The 18,077-nt window shown below is 36.2% G+C and overlaps 1 protein-coding gene across 4 annotated transcripts in view; it reads left to right on the top strand.

The window, feature by feature from the left end:
- ALKBH8 (alkB homolog 8, tRNA methyltransferase) overlaps positions 1 to 18,077 on the top strand; it is a 56,681-nt gene that overhangs the window by 12,157 nt on the left and 26,447 nt on the right. For all 4 annotated transcript variants that reach the window (XM_064288872.1, XM_023554750.2, XM_064288870.1 and 1 more), the window contains exons 6-7: positions 1,310 to 1,414; positions 2,523 to 2,593. In XM_064288872.1, the coding sequence (XP_064144942.1) occupies positions 1,310 to 1,414; positions 2,523 to 2,593 (176 nt within the window). The remainder of the gene's footprint in view (positions 1 to 1,309; positions 1,415 to 2,522; positions 2,594 to 18,077) is intronic.

Here is an 18,077-nt window from a genome sequence, read left to right as displayed (position 1 = left end):
AAATACTGGTTCAGAAAAAAAGATTTAATATATTAAAATTATATCATAGTTGAGGGAGTATGTTTCATTTGTCATTTGTAGGTAAGCTTTCCAAATAATCAAAAACATTTTAATTAAATAGTACAGTTTTTTCATTAAAAAATTCAAACATACAGATTAAACTGAAGTTCCTCTTGACCACTATCCTTAATCCAATACTTCTCAGAAGTAAGTACTGTTAACAGTTTATTTTAGATCCTTCTAATACTTTATAAAAATGAGTTTATATTAAAACACATATACCTATAACAGTACATAGCTGTTAGCATGTGTAGTTATTATATTGTATGGTGTGTGTTTTATATTCATATATTATGTTTAGCACAACAACTTGCCCTTTTTCCTCCATGGTGTAGAGATCTTTATATACTTTTTCATTATATTGAATGTCCCATCGTAGCTTATTCAGTTAATTGCCTATTGATAGACATTTAGGTAATTTCTAGTTTTTAGCCTTTACAAGTCTTATTGCAGGGAATAGCTCTGTACGTACCTCCTTCCGCACTATGCAAGAGTTTCTCAAGGGGATCTACTAAGAAGTTGAATTGTTTGTCAAAGGTTATGTTCAGTTAAAAATTTTAACAGATCCTGACAAATTGCCCCTAAAACAGCTATACCAGCATGTTCTAACCAAGTATGTACCCACTCTGCTCCATTCCTACCAACATGTGATATTTTACTTTTAATTTGTAGTGTCCTTATTATTTGCATTTCCTTTGTTGTGAATTCATTTTCGTATCCTTTGGCAGTGTTTTTTCTAATGGATTGTCTAATTGATTTATTAGAGGTATGTATTCTGAGTATTAGTCCTTTGGTATAATTTTTTGTTGGAGTTATATTTATTTTTTATGCCTTTGTTTGGTCTTAACGCTTTCCTTTCCTTGTGAAATAGCATTTATGACTCCAATAAAAGTAAGCTCCACTCTGAAAGGTTTTTTTTTTTTTGGAAAATAATTTACAGTAATTAAATTGTTAATAAATGGGATCATGTAAAATAACAAAAAAGAAAATGGTCAGGCTAATTTCTAGTATATAATAAATTTTATTGCCATTCTACAAAATACCAAAGTTGTCGGTTAGATAGTTCTTTTGAATTTTTATTGTTAAAATCAGTGAAATAACTTTAAAAGGTTCTTAAGACTTTGTTTTGCTTGTGAGTTTGTTGGTATATCAATGGATCTGACTACTTCACAATGATTATTTTTTATTCTTGGGTAAAACATGCAAAGTAAATATTGTAATTTTTCACCTTTATGATTACTGACTTCAGGTCTTCCTGAGATTTGTGATAGCATTTTGGAGAAATGGTTGAAGGAAGGTTACATTAAACATAAACCTGATCAGTTGACCATAAACCAGTATGAACCTGGTCATGGTGAGTATTTCCTGTTTTAAAATTCCAGTCACATATTTCATAATTAAGTAGATGATGTAACTGTACGATCAAAGATGTTTTTTAGCTCAAACTAACTTCTTAGATTAATTTGCTTGTGTTTGTTACCTCTGTTAACTTTAATCGCTGCAAATCAACGCTTCAAAGCCTTGAGGAGGAATTTGCATCTCAGAGTAACACAAATAACTATGATTTTTTTTGTTTTTGTTCCTCTCTCAATGCTTTATTTAAAGGGAGGGAGATGGTTGTTTGAAACACATAGGAGACATGCATGATGGAAGAAATAAAAGAATTTACAGATATAACGAAGGAGACTAATTTGTTGATCTTGCTCTTTTTTCTCCTGCATTCGAGAAAGTGGAAGACAACTCTAGGATGATATATTCATGAAAATCTTTAGGTTTATTGATACCATATACTTGTTATCAGCATCTTCATCTGATACTTACAGGAATCAAGTGATTTTAAGGGTTTTATTAATGTCAGGAGTTGTGGAGTATTTTTTTGTGTATGAATTTATCACAGCATATTGTAATTGCTTATTTACTCATCTGTCTCTCTGTAGGTCTGTAAGCTCTCCAAAGAGAAGGACTGTGTCTTGCTTTGTACCATTACCTTGTAACAAAATTCCTTTTTCTTGATTAAGAGGTGTATATTAATATAGGTTGATAGATTACCAGAGGAAGCCATATCTTAATTGCTGACCTGCATAGTCTTTATACCTGGCTATTGCTTAGGTTCTGCAAGTACTTGAGAAAACCCAGTGCTCAAGCGGAAACAATTCCCTTTATATTTATCTTCCACATCTTCCTCTTGGGCTGGGATTGGATAAGTGTCCTAATTAAGCAGTGACTCAAGACTTGATTTTAAAATCACGTCCCAATGGCACTTTTAACTTGAAGTTATTTTTGTATTTAGGTTCATTTTAGTCACGTCCTCCCTATAAATGTTTTCTTTTAACTAAAATTATGGTGCCTTCCTTATTGCCAAGTAGTATTTTCACCACAATAGTGTAAAGCTCTATTTAGAATCATCTTAAATCTACCAAAAGGAAAAATGAAGTGACCGGGCATCCTGTTTTCCGTTTCAGGAATTCCTGCTCATATTGACACACATTCTGCTTTTGAGGATGAGATCATTTCTCTCAGTTTGGGGGCAGAGGTAAACCTTGAAACATTTTTATTCACTATCAACATGTCTGCATGTCTTATACCCTGTTAAAAGTCTTTTTCATAAGATTTCACGTCTCTAATTAAAATGAATTGTGATTTAGAATGAAAAATAAGGGCACCATCATCACTTTTATTTTTCCCAGAATGTGAAACACTTGTAATTTTTTACACATTTTACTTTTAGCAGTTAAATAAAATCCAGACTTCCCTTGGTGCAACTTGTCAACTTTGACCTTATTGATGCAGCATTGCCATCTAGTGGCAAAAGGTAGTAGCTGCCGGCCATAGAAAAGGGTACCAAAAAAAAAAAAAAAACCAAACCCAGTGACTTGGAGTTGATTCCGACTCATAGCGACCCTATAGGACAGAGCAAAACTGCTCCATAGAGTTTCCAAGGAGCGCCTGGTGGATTTGAACCTCCGACCCTTTGGTTAGCATCCATAGAACTCAACCACTACGCCACCAGGGTTTCCCAAAAAGGGTAAGAAAACTAAAATATGTCAGGAATTTTGGTAAACTTTTTTGCATATATTACCTGATTCAGTTCCTTCAGAAACTCTGTGTAGTAGAAAGTAACATCCTCATTTTTACAGTTGATGAATAAGAGGCTCAGGCTTATTGATGGGTTTGTTTTTGTAGCTGAACTATGCTTGAGCTGCTAAAGATGATATAAAAAGTATGATTTCAGGTGATCCATGCAAACTGCAGACAGAATTTTAGACGAAAATCAATTTTAAGCCTAAAAAAAATCCTTAAAATATGAGGTCATCTAATCTAACTAGAGTTTGCTTTGAAGTCTAATCTTGTTCCTGGAGGTAAATACTATTAACTAGTTTTTTTCCCAGTGTTTGTATAGTTCTCATTATTAGATCTTCAGCACTTTGGCTTCTCAGAGCTTTGCTGGCCCCTGGGATCATGTCGATACAGAGGTGCCTTTGATAGAGCAGAACCAACCTTGTGAGCTTCACTTTTGGGTTCTTAATAGGTGCTTTCAGCTATGTTGGTAAAGGGAGAGGGAAAAGAAAATTCTCTGTCTGATTTATGTCTGCATTGGTTTGGAACTTCAGAGAACCAATAAAGAACATCCTCGTCTTTTCCTCCCAAATTTGTAGTCAGTTGAGAAATGAGACAAAAGATAGAGATTAGAATATCACTTTTACTACGGATAAAACTGAAAGAAGAATATGGCTTTAGATCTGTAGCCAAGTGGACTTGTTAATACTTGACTTCTGAATTAGAGAGACATAACCGACCTTATCATAGGCACAGCTGGACAACTGGAGACCTGCTCTAGAGAGGCAGAGCCTGCCCATGTAACATTAGGACATTAAGGAGCATGTGTTAGAGCCTATAAACCAACTGGTTATGAAAAAGAAGAAAGGGCTGAGCCATACAAGCTTGGGTCCAGACTGACCAATCAGATAAAGCATTTCTTCACTCCTGGAAAGTTGTAAATGAAAGGGTGGAGAAAAGCTAGTAGTGTTCTTCCTATACTTTTCATGGCTAGGGAAATTCCTTCCCCTCTATGGAAATAAGAGGAATGGGGACTAAGTGTTCCCCCAACACCTTAACAAGATTATTATGCAGTTTTTAATCAAAAGTTGTAAAGAAGGGAAAACTTGCCCTTTAGTTGAACTGAAAATTTGTTAAAATTGTTATTTCCATTTGGTGTCTCTGGAGGCATATAATTTCTCAGCTGCCCGTTTGAATGATGGATTTGTTGGTTAAAACACTGTTTATGTTGTTGTTAGGTGCCGTCAAGTCAGTTCCAATTCATAGCAACCCTATGTACAGCAGAGTATAACACTGCCCATTCCTGCACCATCCTCACAATCATTGTTATGCTTGAGCCCATTGTTGCTGCCACTTTGTCAATCCATCTCATTGATGGTCTTCCTCTTTTTCACAGACCCTCTCCTCTACCAACCGTGATGTCCTTCTCCAGGGACGGGTCCCTCCTGATAACATGTCCAAAGTATGTGAGGCGAAGTCTTGCCATCCTCACTTCTAGGGAGCATTCTGGCTGAATATCTTCCAATGAACAGACTTGTTAGTTCTTCTGGCAGTCCATGGTATATTCAATATTCTTCGCCAACATCATAATTCAGAGGCATCAGTTCTTCTTTGGTCTTCCCTATTCGTTGTCCAGCTTTCACATGCATGTGAGACAATTGATAACACCTTGGCCTGTGTCAGGCACACCTTAGTCCTTAAAGCGACATCTTTGCTTTTTAACACTCTAAAGAGGTCCTTTGCAGCAGATTTTGATTTCTTGACTGCTGCTTCCATGGGTGTTGATTGTGAATCTGAGAAAAATGAAATCCTCTACAACTTCAGGCTTTTCTCCATTTATCATAATGTTGCTAATTGGTCCAGTTGTGAGGATTTTTGTTTTCTTTATGTTGAGGTGTAATCCATTCTTAAGGCTGTGGTCTTTGATCTTCATCAGTAAGTGCTTCAAGTCCTCTTCACTTTCAGCAAGCAAGGTTGTGTCATCTGCATATCGCAAGTTGTTAATGAGTCTTCCTCCAATCCTGATGCCCCGTTCTTCTTCATACAGTCTAGCTTCTCGGATTATTTACTCAGCATACAAATTGAATAAGTATAGTGAAAGGATACAACCCTAACACACACCTTACATGACTTTAAACTATGTACTGTCCCCTCGTTCTGTTTGAACAACTGCTTCTTGGTCTAAGTACAGGTTCCTCATGAGCAGAATTAAATGTTCTGGAATTCCCATTCTTCGCAATGTTACCCATAATTTGTTAAGATCCCTCTTTATAATAATTGGAAAACATGCGTGTTATAAATTATGAAAAGGACATTAGATTTTCTAGACTTTGAGGGTAAGTGAATCTTTGTAATTTTGAAAAAATATTTAGCTTACTAAAGATTTCAGTTTATCGAGCAGTTTATTATTCAGTTTAAAACAGGTGCTATATTTGGGGTGTTTGTTTCATCTATAAAATGGGGTTAATAATATCTCTTGCCTGGCCAAAGAATTGTCATGGAAATAAAATCTGCTATGGATATGAAAATGTTTTTCAAACTCAGAGCAATCCATGCGTATAAAGGTTTAAGAAGGTATGCTTCTTGTACGTCTTACGTGAAGCTGTTATTTCTGTAACAACGGGAGGCTCACAATCCCGTGGCCTACAGTAAGATTTCCAGTGGTCACCAGAAGGATGACAGTCATCTTTTCTTCTTTCATTTACCCAGCGTTGTACCCTGTGTTGTTAGTTTTTGGTGCTGTGTAATTATTGAATTCTCTCCTACTTTTTTTCCCTAGACCTAGAATCTTTGCACCATATTTTTGTCCCTTTTTCTTTATTTTATCATCTTGACATTGTCAACTGTTTAAAAAAATTTAGTGTCTACACTAGGTTCTATTTCATTGTAATAATTTGTCAGTGGCATCATTGTTTCTTTTTTATTCTATTTTATTATTTTTTGTAGTGATTGTTTTGTTTGCTCCTCTTGGACTAAAATCCTGAAGTTACATTTGACTCTTTACTTTCTTCCCTTTCCCAGGGAATTTCTAAGATCTTTCCTAACTCTTAAATGCTCCAACTGAAGGTGTTCCTGTAAGATCATCTTAACTTTTATATAAATCTTACTTGAATACCTTATCTTTTTGATTACCTGAGCATATTTTTGTTAAGACTCTTAGTGTACTTTTACACAAGTATGCATTTATTTTTTTCAAGTATGTTAGTTTTACCTCTATAACTAGATTGTGATCTTCTATAATGCTTTCATACCTCCAAAAATGTGGTACATACATGTGTTATATGATATGTATATATTAGGGGACTTGTAGCCACAAATAATGTCAGAAAACCCAATTTAATGTGATTACATAACAAAAACAAGTTAATGTCTTATAGTTTCAAAGAAGGCCAGTCCTGAGAGTTTTAATTTGTTGACTCAGTTCAATGATTTCATTAAGGAACCATGTTCTTTCCATACTCTCACCCGCAACCCTAGTTTTCCTCAGTTCCCAGCCTAGCTCCCTTCATGATAATAAGACAGGTATTTCAGTTTATTGTTCATGTGACAATGTTCATTAGTTTTCTTTTAAAGGGCAACTTTGCCAGAGTCCCTGATGACCTTCCTTAACTTTTTCTTGGCCAGAATGCAATCTCTTACTCACTCCTAAATCAATCACTGGGTGAGCAAACTATGCCCTATGGGCCAAGTCCAGCCCTTCACCTGTTTTTTTTATATAAAGTTTTATTGGAACATAGCCACACATTTTTGTTTGTGAATTGCCTATGGCTGCTTTTATATTGCAACAGCAGAGTTGAGTAGTTGCAATAGATACCATACTGCCAGCAAAGCCTAAAATATTTATTATCTAGCCCTTGACAGAAAGATTGTTGACACCTGACGTATACACTAATCGGCATTTACCCCTGAGTTACATGAACATGGAGTTGACACTTGAACAAAATGATGGCTCTGCCAGCAAATAAGAAAGGAGGAAACACAGTTGAATAGGCTTTTAACAGTAAAGAGGAGGAAGAGGTTAGCAACTGAGTTATGCTGGGTAAGTAACATTGGGTGATAGTTTGTTTTTCCTTACGTCCCTGTAGGTCTGATGGTTGCAAATGTATGAGGCAATGAAAGCATACTAGTTCAGAGCATCTGGGCTCTGGTTACTGTTCTGTCACTACGTATTATCGAAATTTTGGGCAAATCATTGAAGCTCTCTCAACTCTAGCTTCATCACATGTAATTCAGGATGATAATTTCTCCTGCAAATGATTATTTGTGAGGCTTAAGTGAGCAGAAAAAAAGGTGAAAGCATTGTCTTGGCATCGAGTGCACTAGGTTGATAAGGGGTTGTTAGTTTTTTCTTGTCACATCTGTGGCTGTTCAACTGCTTCCCTACCTAAGGACTAGTTCAGGGAAATATTCTACCAAGGGTGGCGTCTTAGTCGTCTAGTGCTGCTAGAACAGAAAAACCACAAATGGATGGCTTTAACAAAGAGAAATGTATTTTCTCACAGTCTAGTGGGCTACAAGTCCAAACTCAGGGCGTCAGTTCCAGGGAAGGCTTTCTCTCTCTGTCGGCTCTGGAGGAAGTTCTTTCTTGTCAGTCTTCTCCTGGACTAGGAGCTTGTCTGCACAGGAACCCTGGGTATAAAGGATGAGCTCTGCTCCTGCTGCTTCTCTTTGGTGGTCTGAGGTCCCCAACTCTCTGTTTGCTTCCCTTTCCTTTTATCTCTTGAGAAATAAAAGGTGGTGCAGGCCACACCCCAGGGAAAATCCCTTTACATTGGACCGGGGATGTGGCCTGAGCAAGGGTGTTACATCCCACCCTAATCCTCTTTAACCACAGGCAGAGATTATGATTTATAATATATAGGAAAATCACAAAATGCAGGACAACCACACATGGCCTAACCAAGTTGACACATATTTTTGGGGGACACTATTCAATCCATTCCAGGTAGGATGCATCAGGACATATAAGAATAATACACACCCTGTAAGGTCAGTCAGGCTTTTGCTCTTATTTACTCTCTCAATGACAGGCTTGTCCTGCTGTAAATCGCAGCCTACCTTTGCTGGCTAGACATGCTTTGGGAGATGCCCTTGACATAAACCTTCTTGTCATAATGAACTAATAATATTGCTGGACACGTTATCAGTTCAGCAAATACCATAGGATTTTGTCAGATGAGAATAAAAATGACGACTTAACATCCATCTACTTAAAACCAGAACCAAATTTTTTGTAAATAAGAAAAAGTACTTTTGATTAGAACTTATCCGGAAAAATGAAACTAACAATTATGAAAATAGTTGTAAAAACAGTTTTTTATTTAACAACATTTAGATTATATTAGAGCTATGCAATAATTTTTAAAATAATGAGTCACATTTGTCATTTTTTTTTCTGAAAACAATATAACATGATAAAAATTTCTTTAACATTTGACCTTCATAGCTTGATTATAAAGAGAATGTTTTTTTCTAAAAAATTATTGAAACTATTATCTGTTTTTCTAAGAGTCTATCCTAATCCTCTGATTCAGATTATTTCATTTTAAAGCACCTATTGTGCATATTTTTTTTCTTCAGTTGTAAAAGTCCTGACTCAAGTGCTAAATGGCTTTGCCTGTAAATTAAGGACTCTCTGGAATGCCTTGCATCAACTTTATGAAGTCTTCTGCCTTTTGTAAGATTTATAATTTCAGTTTGTTCATATTTGCACTGTATTGGCTAAAGTTTTTATCACATCCAGCAGTCACAGAAAGACTGACCAAAGAGGTTATCACAGTGAGCAGAGATAATTGCTGGTATTAAACAGAGAAATATTTGGTTGACTGCTAATTTTAGAAGTCAGTTCATCAGAAATATTTTTTATTATGAGATGACTTTTAAACTGAATGGGCAGGGATAATTGAACACTTGGGTGTGAAGATCCCATCTACTGAATGCTTACTAGGGGGCTTGTTGTTGTTTGTTGCCTTCAAGTCAGTTCCGACTCATGGCAACCCTGTGTGTACAGAGGAGAACTGCTGCATAGGGTTTTCAAAGCTGTGACCTGTTGGAAACAGATTATCAGGCCTGTCTTCCAAAGTGTCTGTGGGTGGGTTTGAACTGCCAACCTTTCAGCTGGTCGTCAAGTGTTTCACATGTTGTGCCACCCAGGGACTCCCTACATGTCTTGTTACATTTCTTTCTCTTTCTCCAGGTTTATGCTTTCAGTAAAAAGGTATTGAGTCCAACTTGATCTCTCGTAGTAGTAGGAAAGAATAAAAATTTCTTGTGAAATGTCTTGAGATACCCAATTTCTCTACTGTCAACTGAATGGCATTGTGGCTTCCCTAGGTTTTTTCAGCCTGGCCTCTGGGTAGTTTGCCCCAGAGCTGTTCTGATCCTGGAGCAATTCTCATCACTTTTCTGTCTATCAGGAACGACTCCACAGTGCATTTCTCTTTTACGAGTTTATTGTTTTAATGGACGAATTCTTTATTCTGTTCTGATCTTCAGCACAAACTGGGGAAAAAAAGACTTTTTTTTTTTAAAATAGAATTTAAAATAGCAAATGCTGTCTGGACCCCAGCCATACTAACTTCGTCTCCAACCTCAAATTTAGCCTTTAAAATTTGTATATATGGTGAAAGTAATTAATGTCACTGCATTGTACACCTAAAAATTGTTGAAATGGCAAATGTTTGGTTATATAAATTTTACCACAATTAAAAAAAAAGGTAAAAAATTTGCATTATATAGGCAATTTTTGTGGCCTCAGAAGCCAGAAATCTCTTCTCTCCATTTTTATTTTAATTCCAAACTCCAGATCTGAGATTCCTTGGAATATTTATGTTTTTGGAGGTTAAGTCTAACGGATTGTTTGTGCTATGTAGCTCCTTTCTCCCTTCTTTCATTCTTTTATAACTTATTTGTGATATTTTCCATCTATCTCAGTAATGCCTTTAGCATTAAAAGGATAATGATCTACCATCGTAGTGGGTGTGTATTTCTTTGTGTGTGTGTGCGCGTGTGTATATACACGTGCATGCACACATGCACTTTGCACCTATAGCTGTGGTAACTTCTGTATGGCTGACTATGTTTATTGATATAGATGTGGAAAGAGAGCAAAATGCTCACATAGGATAATTTAATTGCATCATAGTACAGTCAGCATTACATTGGACCAAATCTTTATTTTTCTTCTTATTCAATGTGTCACTAACATTAAAAAATTCTTAGGTAGACAAAGGTAGACAAGTAGACTTGGTGGTGTGTGGGCCTGAGAGAAGGGAATAAATGTTTTAATCACTTTCCCTACTAAATTATGTTCTAAAGATTCTCCTATTTTCATCTAATTTTCTCATCTTTCAGGATCTCTCGGAAGCCAAAATTCCCTTTTGTGTAGATTGGACAAATGAGACTCACTGCCAACATTCTTAAAGCATACTCCTTCTCTCCTTTACCTGGAGTAAGATCCCCTTTATTCATGCCACTACAATAAAGGTAATGGCAGCGATAGACTTATTTCAGTCAGCAATCTGCTAACAAAGTCTGTTTTACAGTGTGACACCATAAAATGGAATATTTTGCTGTATTCGTAGTTTAACAGCCTTCAGAGTGCTGATTCGGCTATCTTTTCAGTTAGAATTGTTTGTGTTTACTTTGTAGTGAGACAGTAGTAGTATATCACTCTGGCTACATTGTAGAACTAGAATAAAATTTAGAAAATCAATGGAGTCCAGGAAACAATAGTAGAAGCCTGCATAGTGATGTAGTTGAAACTGCTGTTTAGCTGTTAATTGAGAAAGCCACTTAAATTGGGGAATAATAATAAAAGATACATACGTACGACAAGCACTTTATTTTGTACTACATATAAATTCACTTACCGGTATTCTGATGTAGGGCCGAGGCCTTTCTTTCTGTGAGCATCTAGTCTGCCTTATCTTTACAGTTTAATTTTCTCTAAAGTGAAGCAAAAGCTTTAAGATACTCGTAGAACAATCTGCATGTGGATTTTTATATTTTGATGTTTTTATTTTCAGTATTTTATTGTTGAATTAGCGTATCTGTTAAAACAATAATTTATTTATTTGTTCACTTTTTTGAGTCAGTCCGCAACATTCAGCTTAGGTTTATATAGAAAAAATACCTCTTTTTTCTTACTCAGTTTTCATTGGTTTATGTAATATTTAAATAATTAAAATAACATGTAACTGGCACAAAGAGGTTTGGAAACATACACAATTGACCTGTTAAGTTGATAATAGAGGTACATGAACATGTTAGTTTCCTATTATCAATATTCAAGGCATAAGTACGCTTTAAAGAAGAAATGGAGAATATTGGGTGATTAAATGGAGGCCTGTTAAAAGAGCTTTTACTTATGTGACCAGCATTGTCCTCGGCAATGTGGAGGGTGCAAAAATATTTCTAGCTTTGATATTTTTCCTCAGATTTTAGATTAAAAACATTTTTACTTGCCCAAATCAAAACCCATTATCTTCTTCCAGAAAAGACACGGTGCCTTATTCTGATTTCTGTATTTACGGAAAGCTCACAGGTGATTGTGAGATACAGCTAGGATTTTGAACCATTGAGTTGGAGAATGCTGAAAGGCTAAATCTGCACAGTATCAGTCTCAAAGGCAGTTGAATTTCAGATTTATTCTTTCAGACAAAGAATAAATAGAAACGAAGTAATATAGGCACCCAGTGGAGATTCTAATCACCATTCAGTCAAATATTCCAATGCAGGGCTAGAAAGTGAAGAGGTGAACCATTCGTGTCTTGTTTCCAGATCCTTAGGCATTTGATCTGGGCTCGGATTCACCAATGGACAAGTCAGGAGATTTGGGTTTTAGCTTATCCCTATCAGTAACGTCCTTCAAAACAATTATTATTGTAAAATATACATAACATCAAATTTGCCATTTTAACAAATTTTTAAGTGTACAACTCAGTGGCATTAATTATATTCACAGTATTGTGCAACCTTCACCATTATCTCTGTCAGTAGCTTTTAACTGACCATGGAGAAAGCACTTCATTTCTGTGCTTTCTGTCGTAAACTGAATTTGGCATTTAATACTTGATTTTTTAATTGCCATAGGGAGTTGATAAGAATTTAATAATAGTAACAGCAGCTGCTGTTGCTTCTACTCCTACCACTACCAACGATGGCACTACCGTGATCACCACTACCAGCAGCCACCAATTGTATGCTAGGAATTGTGGTGGGTGCTGTTATTAAGTGACCTTTTCCTTACGGGGAGCAATCCAGTGCGTCAGGAATAGATAACAGCTATTATTGTTCTTGTTACTGTAGTTGTAGTTTGGTTATCTGTGTATATGAACCTTTTGATGTATTTGACTTAAGGAGGAGAGGTCAGAAAATAAACAAATGGAATTTAGGAAGTCTTCTGTCCAAAAATATAAGATACACTGCCCTTTTTTTTTTTCAAATTGTTTATGTTGAATTTATTCATTCCTTCGTTCAAAAATATTTGCGTGTAATGCACAAGACAGAATCTAACAAGAAAATCCAAAAAAATTAATGTTTTAAGCTAAAATGTCTCCTTACCTCTGTAGCCTTATTATGTACATAAAATATGTAGTGGTTTGTGACTGGCTTTCCTTTTGAGAGCCCATTTTTGGGTGGTGGTGGATTTTACTTCTCAGCTCCTTTAAACACATGGTCACACTGTCATAAATGAGAGCTGATAGCAAGCCATCTCAGTGTAAAACACGTACGCGAGCGTATTGTCACTCAGGCAGCTGAGTATTCAGTGGTGGCTAAAGTGTTTCTGGTTTGGCGTCTTTTTCTCATCCAGAGTTGTTTCTCTGCCATTTGGTAATGTGTTTAGACCATTAAACTAAGAGATGTCTTCACTTTTGGTTTTACGTTACACTTGAGCTTAACCAGACAAAACAGTTCAAAACTATCTGCATTTGGGAGTGAAGAAGAAGAGAGATGGCAGAGTCTTTTAATTCAGCAGCTGAGACCTAGTTTGGAAGGCAGACTGTGTTTGAAAGGTGGAATTTGCTGACTTGTACGATATCAGGATTTTTGTGTTACTTTTCTTTTTTCTCGATCTAATTTTGCCTGCCTCACAAATGCACTGCAGACAAGAGATGTGTATTGTAAATGTGTACATGGTACCTGATCAGCTGGGAAAGTTTTGAAACCAGAAGCATTAAGCAATTCTCTACCTCCCACATCTTCTCTCAAAAGCGAGAAACAAGTGCCTTTGGGCTGCAGTGGTATTTAGCTGTTACTTACGCTACTTTAGGGCTTATGTTTATATGCCATCATGCTCCATCCCATCTTTATATTCTAACATGTGAGATTTTTTCCTCTGAGGACTAGAATATGGAGGCTGGTACTTGGTAAAATTGCTTTTGACTGCAGGGCCAGGGAGCAGAGCTTGTTTTCTTTTAGTTGTTTTAAAATGAGAGGTCCTGCGTGTTGATTTCAAGGTGTGTTGCTGCCATTGTCTCCTTTCCTTTGGGTTTCACAAGACTTGGTAATTTTGAGATTCCAAGTTTCAAAGTTTTCAAGAAATTTGGCAAATGGATTCAAGTCTTCTGTCTCTTTTTAAAAAGCATTATCTTGCCACTTGGAAGGTGTTTTGTTGTAGGCCTTGATTTTAACTTGTCTTAAAGGATAGAAACTAAGCTGGTTGTACATCATTAATAGGAGATCTAAAGGTCGCTGGCATCAGCCATTGGTCTCTAAGGTGTCCTAGGCAAATTTACTGTTAATTCCTTTGTCCTGAAAAAATTAGCATACCAGCGAGCTCTTTTTCCAGCTGTTTTTCAGCTTTGCGAAGTGTACTTTTGGGAGTATCATCTTTTGTGGAGAGTCAGAAAATGATTTTGTTTTACTATAAATGCTCAAAGTTCCTCCCCTCTCTCTTAGGGATTAATTTCCTCACAATGTGGCAGGGGCCTGTATTTGTAAATCCAGGGAACGTATATAAGTAGACATTTTTGGCATAGCTGTATTTCCTTGTAAGTAGTTTGTAGCTTCAGTCTTGTAACCTTGCCAACGGTGAGCCTGTCTCTCCTTTTCCTTCTCTTCTTCCTCACTTGCCCAGACATGGTAGACATGCCCATGTTGGGGTAGCAGAATCCCTTATTTGCTATTTAAAATAAAAGGCAAACTCTTAATCCATTTAGGTCAAGTGAAAACCAAACTCGTAGCTGTTGAGTCGATTCCGACTCATAGCGATCCTATAGGACAGAGTAGAGCTGCCCCATAGGGTTTCCAAGGAGTGCCTGGTGGATTCGAGCTGCCAGCCTTTTGATTAAGAGCCGTAGCTCACCATAGCTATTGACCACTGTGCCACTATACCAAACCAAACCTGTTGCCATTGAGTTGATTCTGACTCATAGTGACCCTGTAGGACAGAGTAGAGCTGCCCCGTAGGGTTTCCAAGGAGTGCCTGGTGGATTTGAACTGCTGACCTTTTGGTTAGCAGCCGAGCTCTTAGGAGATTTGTATTTGGCAAGTTGAGGGGAAAGGTAGATTTCTCTCTATTCTGCCACATTCTCAGCTGTGAAAATATTTTCTTCAGTTAAATATAGTAACTTCTGTCCTCTCAGCTTCCATCATTCTCTATGAATCACACATCATACTTCTTCACATGATATAGTCTCTTGTCTAGATACTCTTCAGGGTGTCTCTCAAAGGGTTAACTATCTCAGCCATTTCTAGCCGTTACAGATAGAACTAATTTTTTGTCTTCTCAGAAATGTTCCCAGTAGCAGTATATTGTTCGTTTTCCTGTTTAGTCTAAACAGAGGTAAGTTTACTCATTTCTGTACTTCTCTGTTGTGAATCTCATCTTACTTGTTGATAGAGTGATGACTGCTTCTGGATTCATTCTGTTGTATTTTGTGTAAAAGGTTGTATAAGATCAGAATGTCTAGGGGGTTTTATATTTGTTTGTTTTGAACTAATCAGTATCTTCAGTAATACCCTATGAACTTGCTAGGAACTTGTTCTTTATTGACTCTATCATCTCAGAAAATAAAGAAAATAGGTAAAACGAAAAAGAATAATTGGAAAAAGCTCCTGTGGAGCAGTGTTGTCACAGGCAGAGTGATTCATCAGTTGGAGGGGAGTATTATTGATTGTAAAGCCTTAAAAAAAAATTAAAAAACAAAAAACCTTTTTGACTTTTAAAGTTTGCATTATTTAGATATAGTTTAAATGGGAGGATACTTATAAAACTTTATTTTGATAATGGAATGTTTCATGAACAAAATTAAGTTTTATAGAAACTATACATTCAATTTTATAAATAAAAATTATTTCCTTTAAAAAAAAAAAAAACAACTCCAGAAAACTATACTTCTCACACCGTATATCAAAATAAGTTTTAGAGGTATGAAGACGTAAATGTAAAGGATGAAATAAGAAAAAGGCCTGGAAGAAATAGGAGTGGATATTTATCTGATCAGGATGGGGAAGAGCAGTTGAATGAACAATTGAAGAAATCTTTATAGAAAAAAAAAAAAAACCTCACAAAACAATAGATTGAATACATAAAAAAAAAAAAAAAAAAATGCAAAACATCCAGGCCTGGCTTAAAAAATTTCCAGACCCACTGCAAAATGAAAATGGATGCTCTTTATTCAAAAATCAGGAAAAAAGTACCATTAAAGATGCTAAAATATAAAGCTTTGAAAATATGAAGCTTTCTGTGGCTCCCCTCTCAGCCTGTCAAGGTGGTTTTGATTTGCTATTTAATGCCATTCTTAGTAAATTTTAAATTTAAGTTATTATCCTGAATTTGGAAGACCGAAGAATTGATGCCTTTGAATTATGGTGTTGGTAAAGAATATCGAATGTATTATAGACTGCCAGAAGAATGAACAAATCTGTCTTGGAAGAAGTGCAGCCAGAATGCTCCTTAGAAGCAAGAATGGCGAGACTTCATCTCACATACTTTGCACATGTTATCTGGAGGGACCAATCCCTGGAGAAGGACATCATGCTTAGTAAAGTAGAGGGTCAGTGAAAAAGAGGAAGGGCTTCGATGAGATAGATCGACACAGTGGCTGGAACAGTGGGCTCAAACATAGCAAAGATTGTGAGAATGGTACAAGACCAGCCAGTGTTTTGTTCTGTTGTACACGGGGTCACCGTGAGTCGGAATAGGCTCGACAGCAACTGTGTTTTTAATCATTTGTTTAAACTGAGATTTCCCTATTTTAACTTCATTTATCTCTGTTGCTATGAGGAAATGTGTTTGAATTTCGCAAATACTGTATAGTATATATTGTACAATATATATATTGTATATTGTATATTTGTATGATATGTTAACTATTGGTCAGAAACTGTAATTCTAGATGGGTAGGGAGTCTCTGTCTCTCTTATTCACCACTGCATCCTTTGATGCCTGACACTGTGTTTAATGAATGAATTGGAATCTATACTCCTAGAATATTTTCCCATCATGACAGTTTTCATCTGGAATTTCTTTTAAGCAACAATTGATTGCCCTTAATAAATAAAAAAAAAAAGTATGTTTATTATTTTTCTGATATGTGGACATATACCCTTGGCCTGATAACTCTTATTTTAAGTAGGTAGAAATTCTGACATAGGTTTATGTATTAAGTTATTCCTTAAAGCACTGTGTATATTTGTCTTATCAAATATCTGTCTATCCCTCTATTTGTTCATCAGTTCATCCCTTTTTCTGGAATTGTATTTGGAACAGATAATTGCTAGAAAAGTAGATTCTATCATCTTACTTTATTTTCTATACTTATCTTGGAAGAGTAGGTAAGAAAGGGAAAAAAGCTTTAAAAAAAAAAAAAACCCATTGCTATCAAGTTGATTCCGACTCATAGCGACACTGTAGAACAGAGTAGGACTGCCCCATAGGGATTCCAAGGCTATAAATCTTTACTACAGACTGCCACATCTTTCTCCTGTGAAGCAGCTGGTGGATTCAAACCACTGACCAAAAAATAGTTTAGATCTATATAATTCTTTATTGTTTGCAAAGGATTTTCATGTATATTATCTAATTTGATCCGGTGTTATTGATAATAATAGTAGCTAACAGTTATTGAATAATTACTTTGTGCCAGGTATTGTGCTGAGTTTATCTCTAAGCTAGGTACTATGATTATCCACATTTTACAGATGAAGAAACTGAGACAAGAGAAATTTATTGCCTTCCTAGGCTTATACAGCAAGGAAGTGGCAAACCTTGGGTATGAACTCAAGCTGTCTGGCTCCAGATCCAGTGCTCCTAATCATTACACTTATCCCATGTGATTTAGAGGCCGTCTCAAGAATAGATTCAACGCTTTGAACGCTAACGACTGAAGACCAGACGAGTTGTGGAATGACATCAAGGACATCATACATGAAGAAAGCAAGAGGTTATTAAAAAGCCAGGAAAGAAAGAAAAGACCAAAATGCTTGTCAAAAGAGACTCTGAAACTTTCTCTTGAATGTCAGGTACATAAAACGAAAGGAAGAAATGATGATGTAAAAGAGTTGAACAGAAGATTTCAAAGGGCGGCTCAAGAAGACAAAGTAAAGTATTATTATGACATGTGCAAAGACCTGGAGTTGGAAAACCAAAAGGGAAGAACACCCTCAGCATTTCTCAAGCTGAAAGAACTGAAGAAAAAATTCAAGCCTTGAGTTGCAATATTGGAGAATTATGTGGGGAAAATATTAAACAACTCAGGAAGCATCAAAAGAAGATGGAAGGAATGCACAGTCACTATACCAAAAAGAATTGGTCAACATTCAGCCATTTCAGGCGGTACCACATGAGCAGGAACCAGCGGTACTAAAAGAAGAGGTCCAAATTGCACTGAAGGCATTGGCAGAAAACAAGTCTTCAGGAATTGATGGAATCCCGACTGAGATGTTTCAACAAACAGATACAGCAGTAAAAGTACTCACTCATCCATGCCAGTAAATTTGAAAGACAGCTAGCT

The sequence above is a fragment of the Loxodonta africana genome, chromosome 7, assembly GCF_030014295.1.
Source record: "Loxodonta africana isolate mLoxAfr1 chromosome 7, mLoxAfr1.hap2, whole genome shotgun sequence".
In the NCBI taxonomy this organism is placed as follows: Eukaryota; Metazoa; Chordata; class Mammalia; order Proboscidea; family Elephantidae; genus Loxodonta; species Loxodonta africana.
The sequence above is the reverse complement of the archived record's forward strand: the minus strand, read 5'-3'. Positions and strand labels throughout refer to the sequence as shown.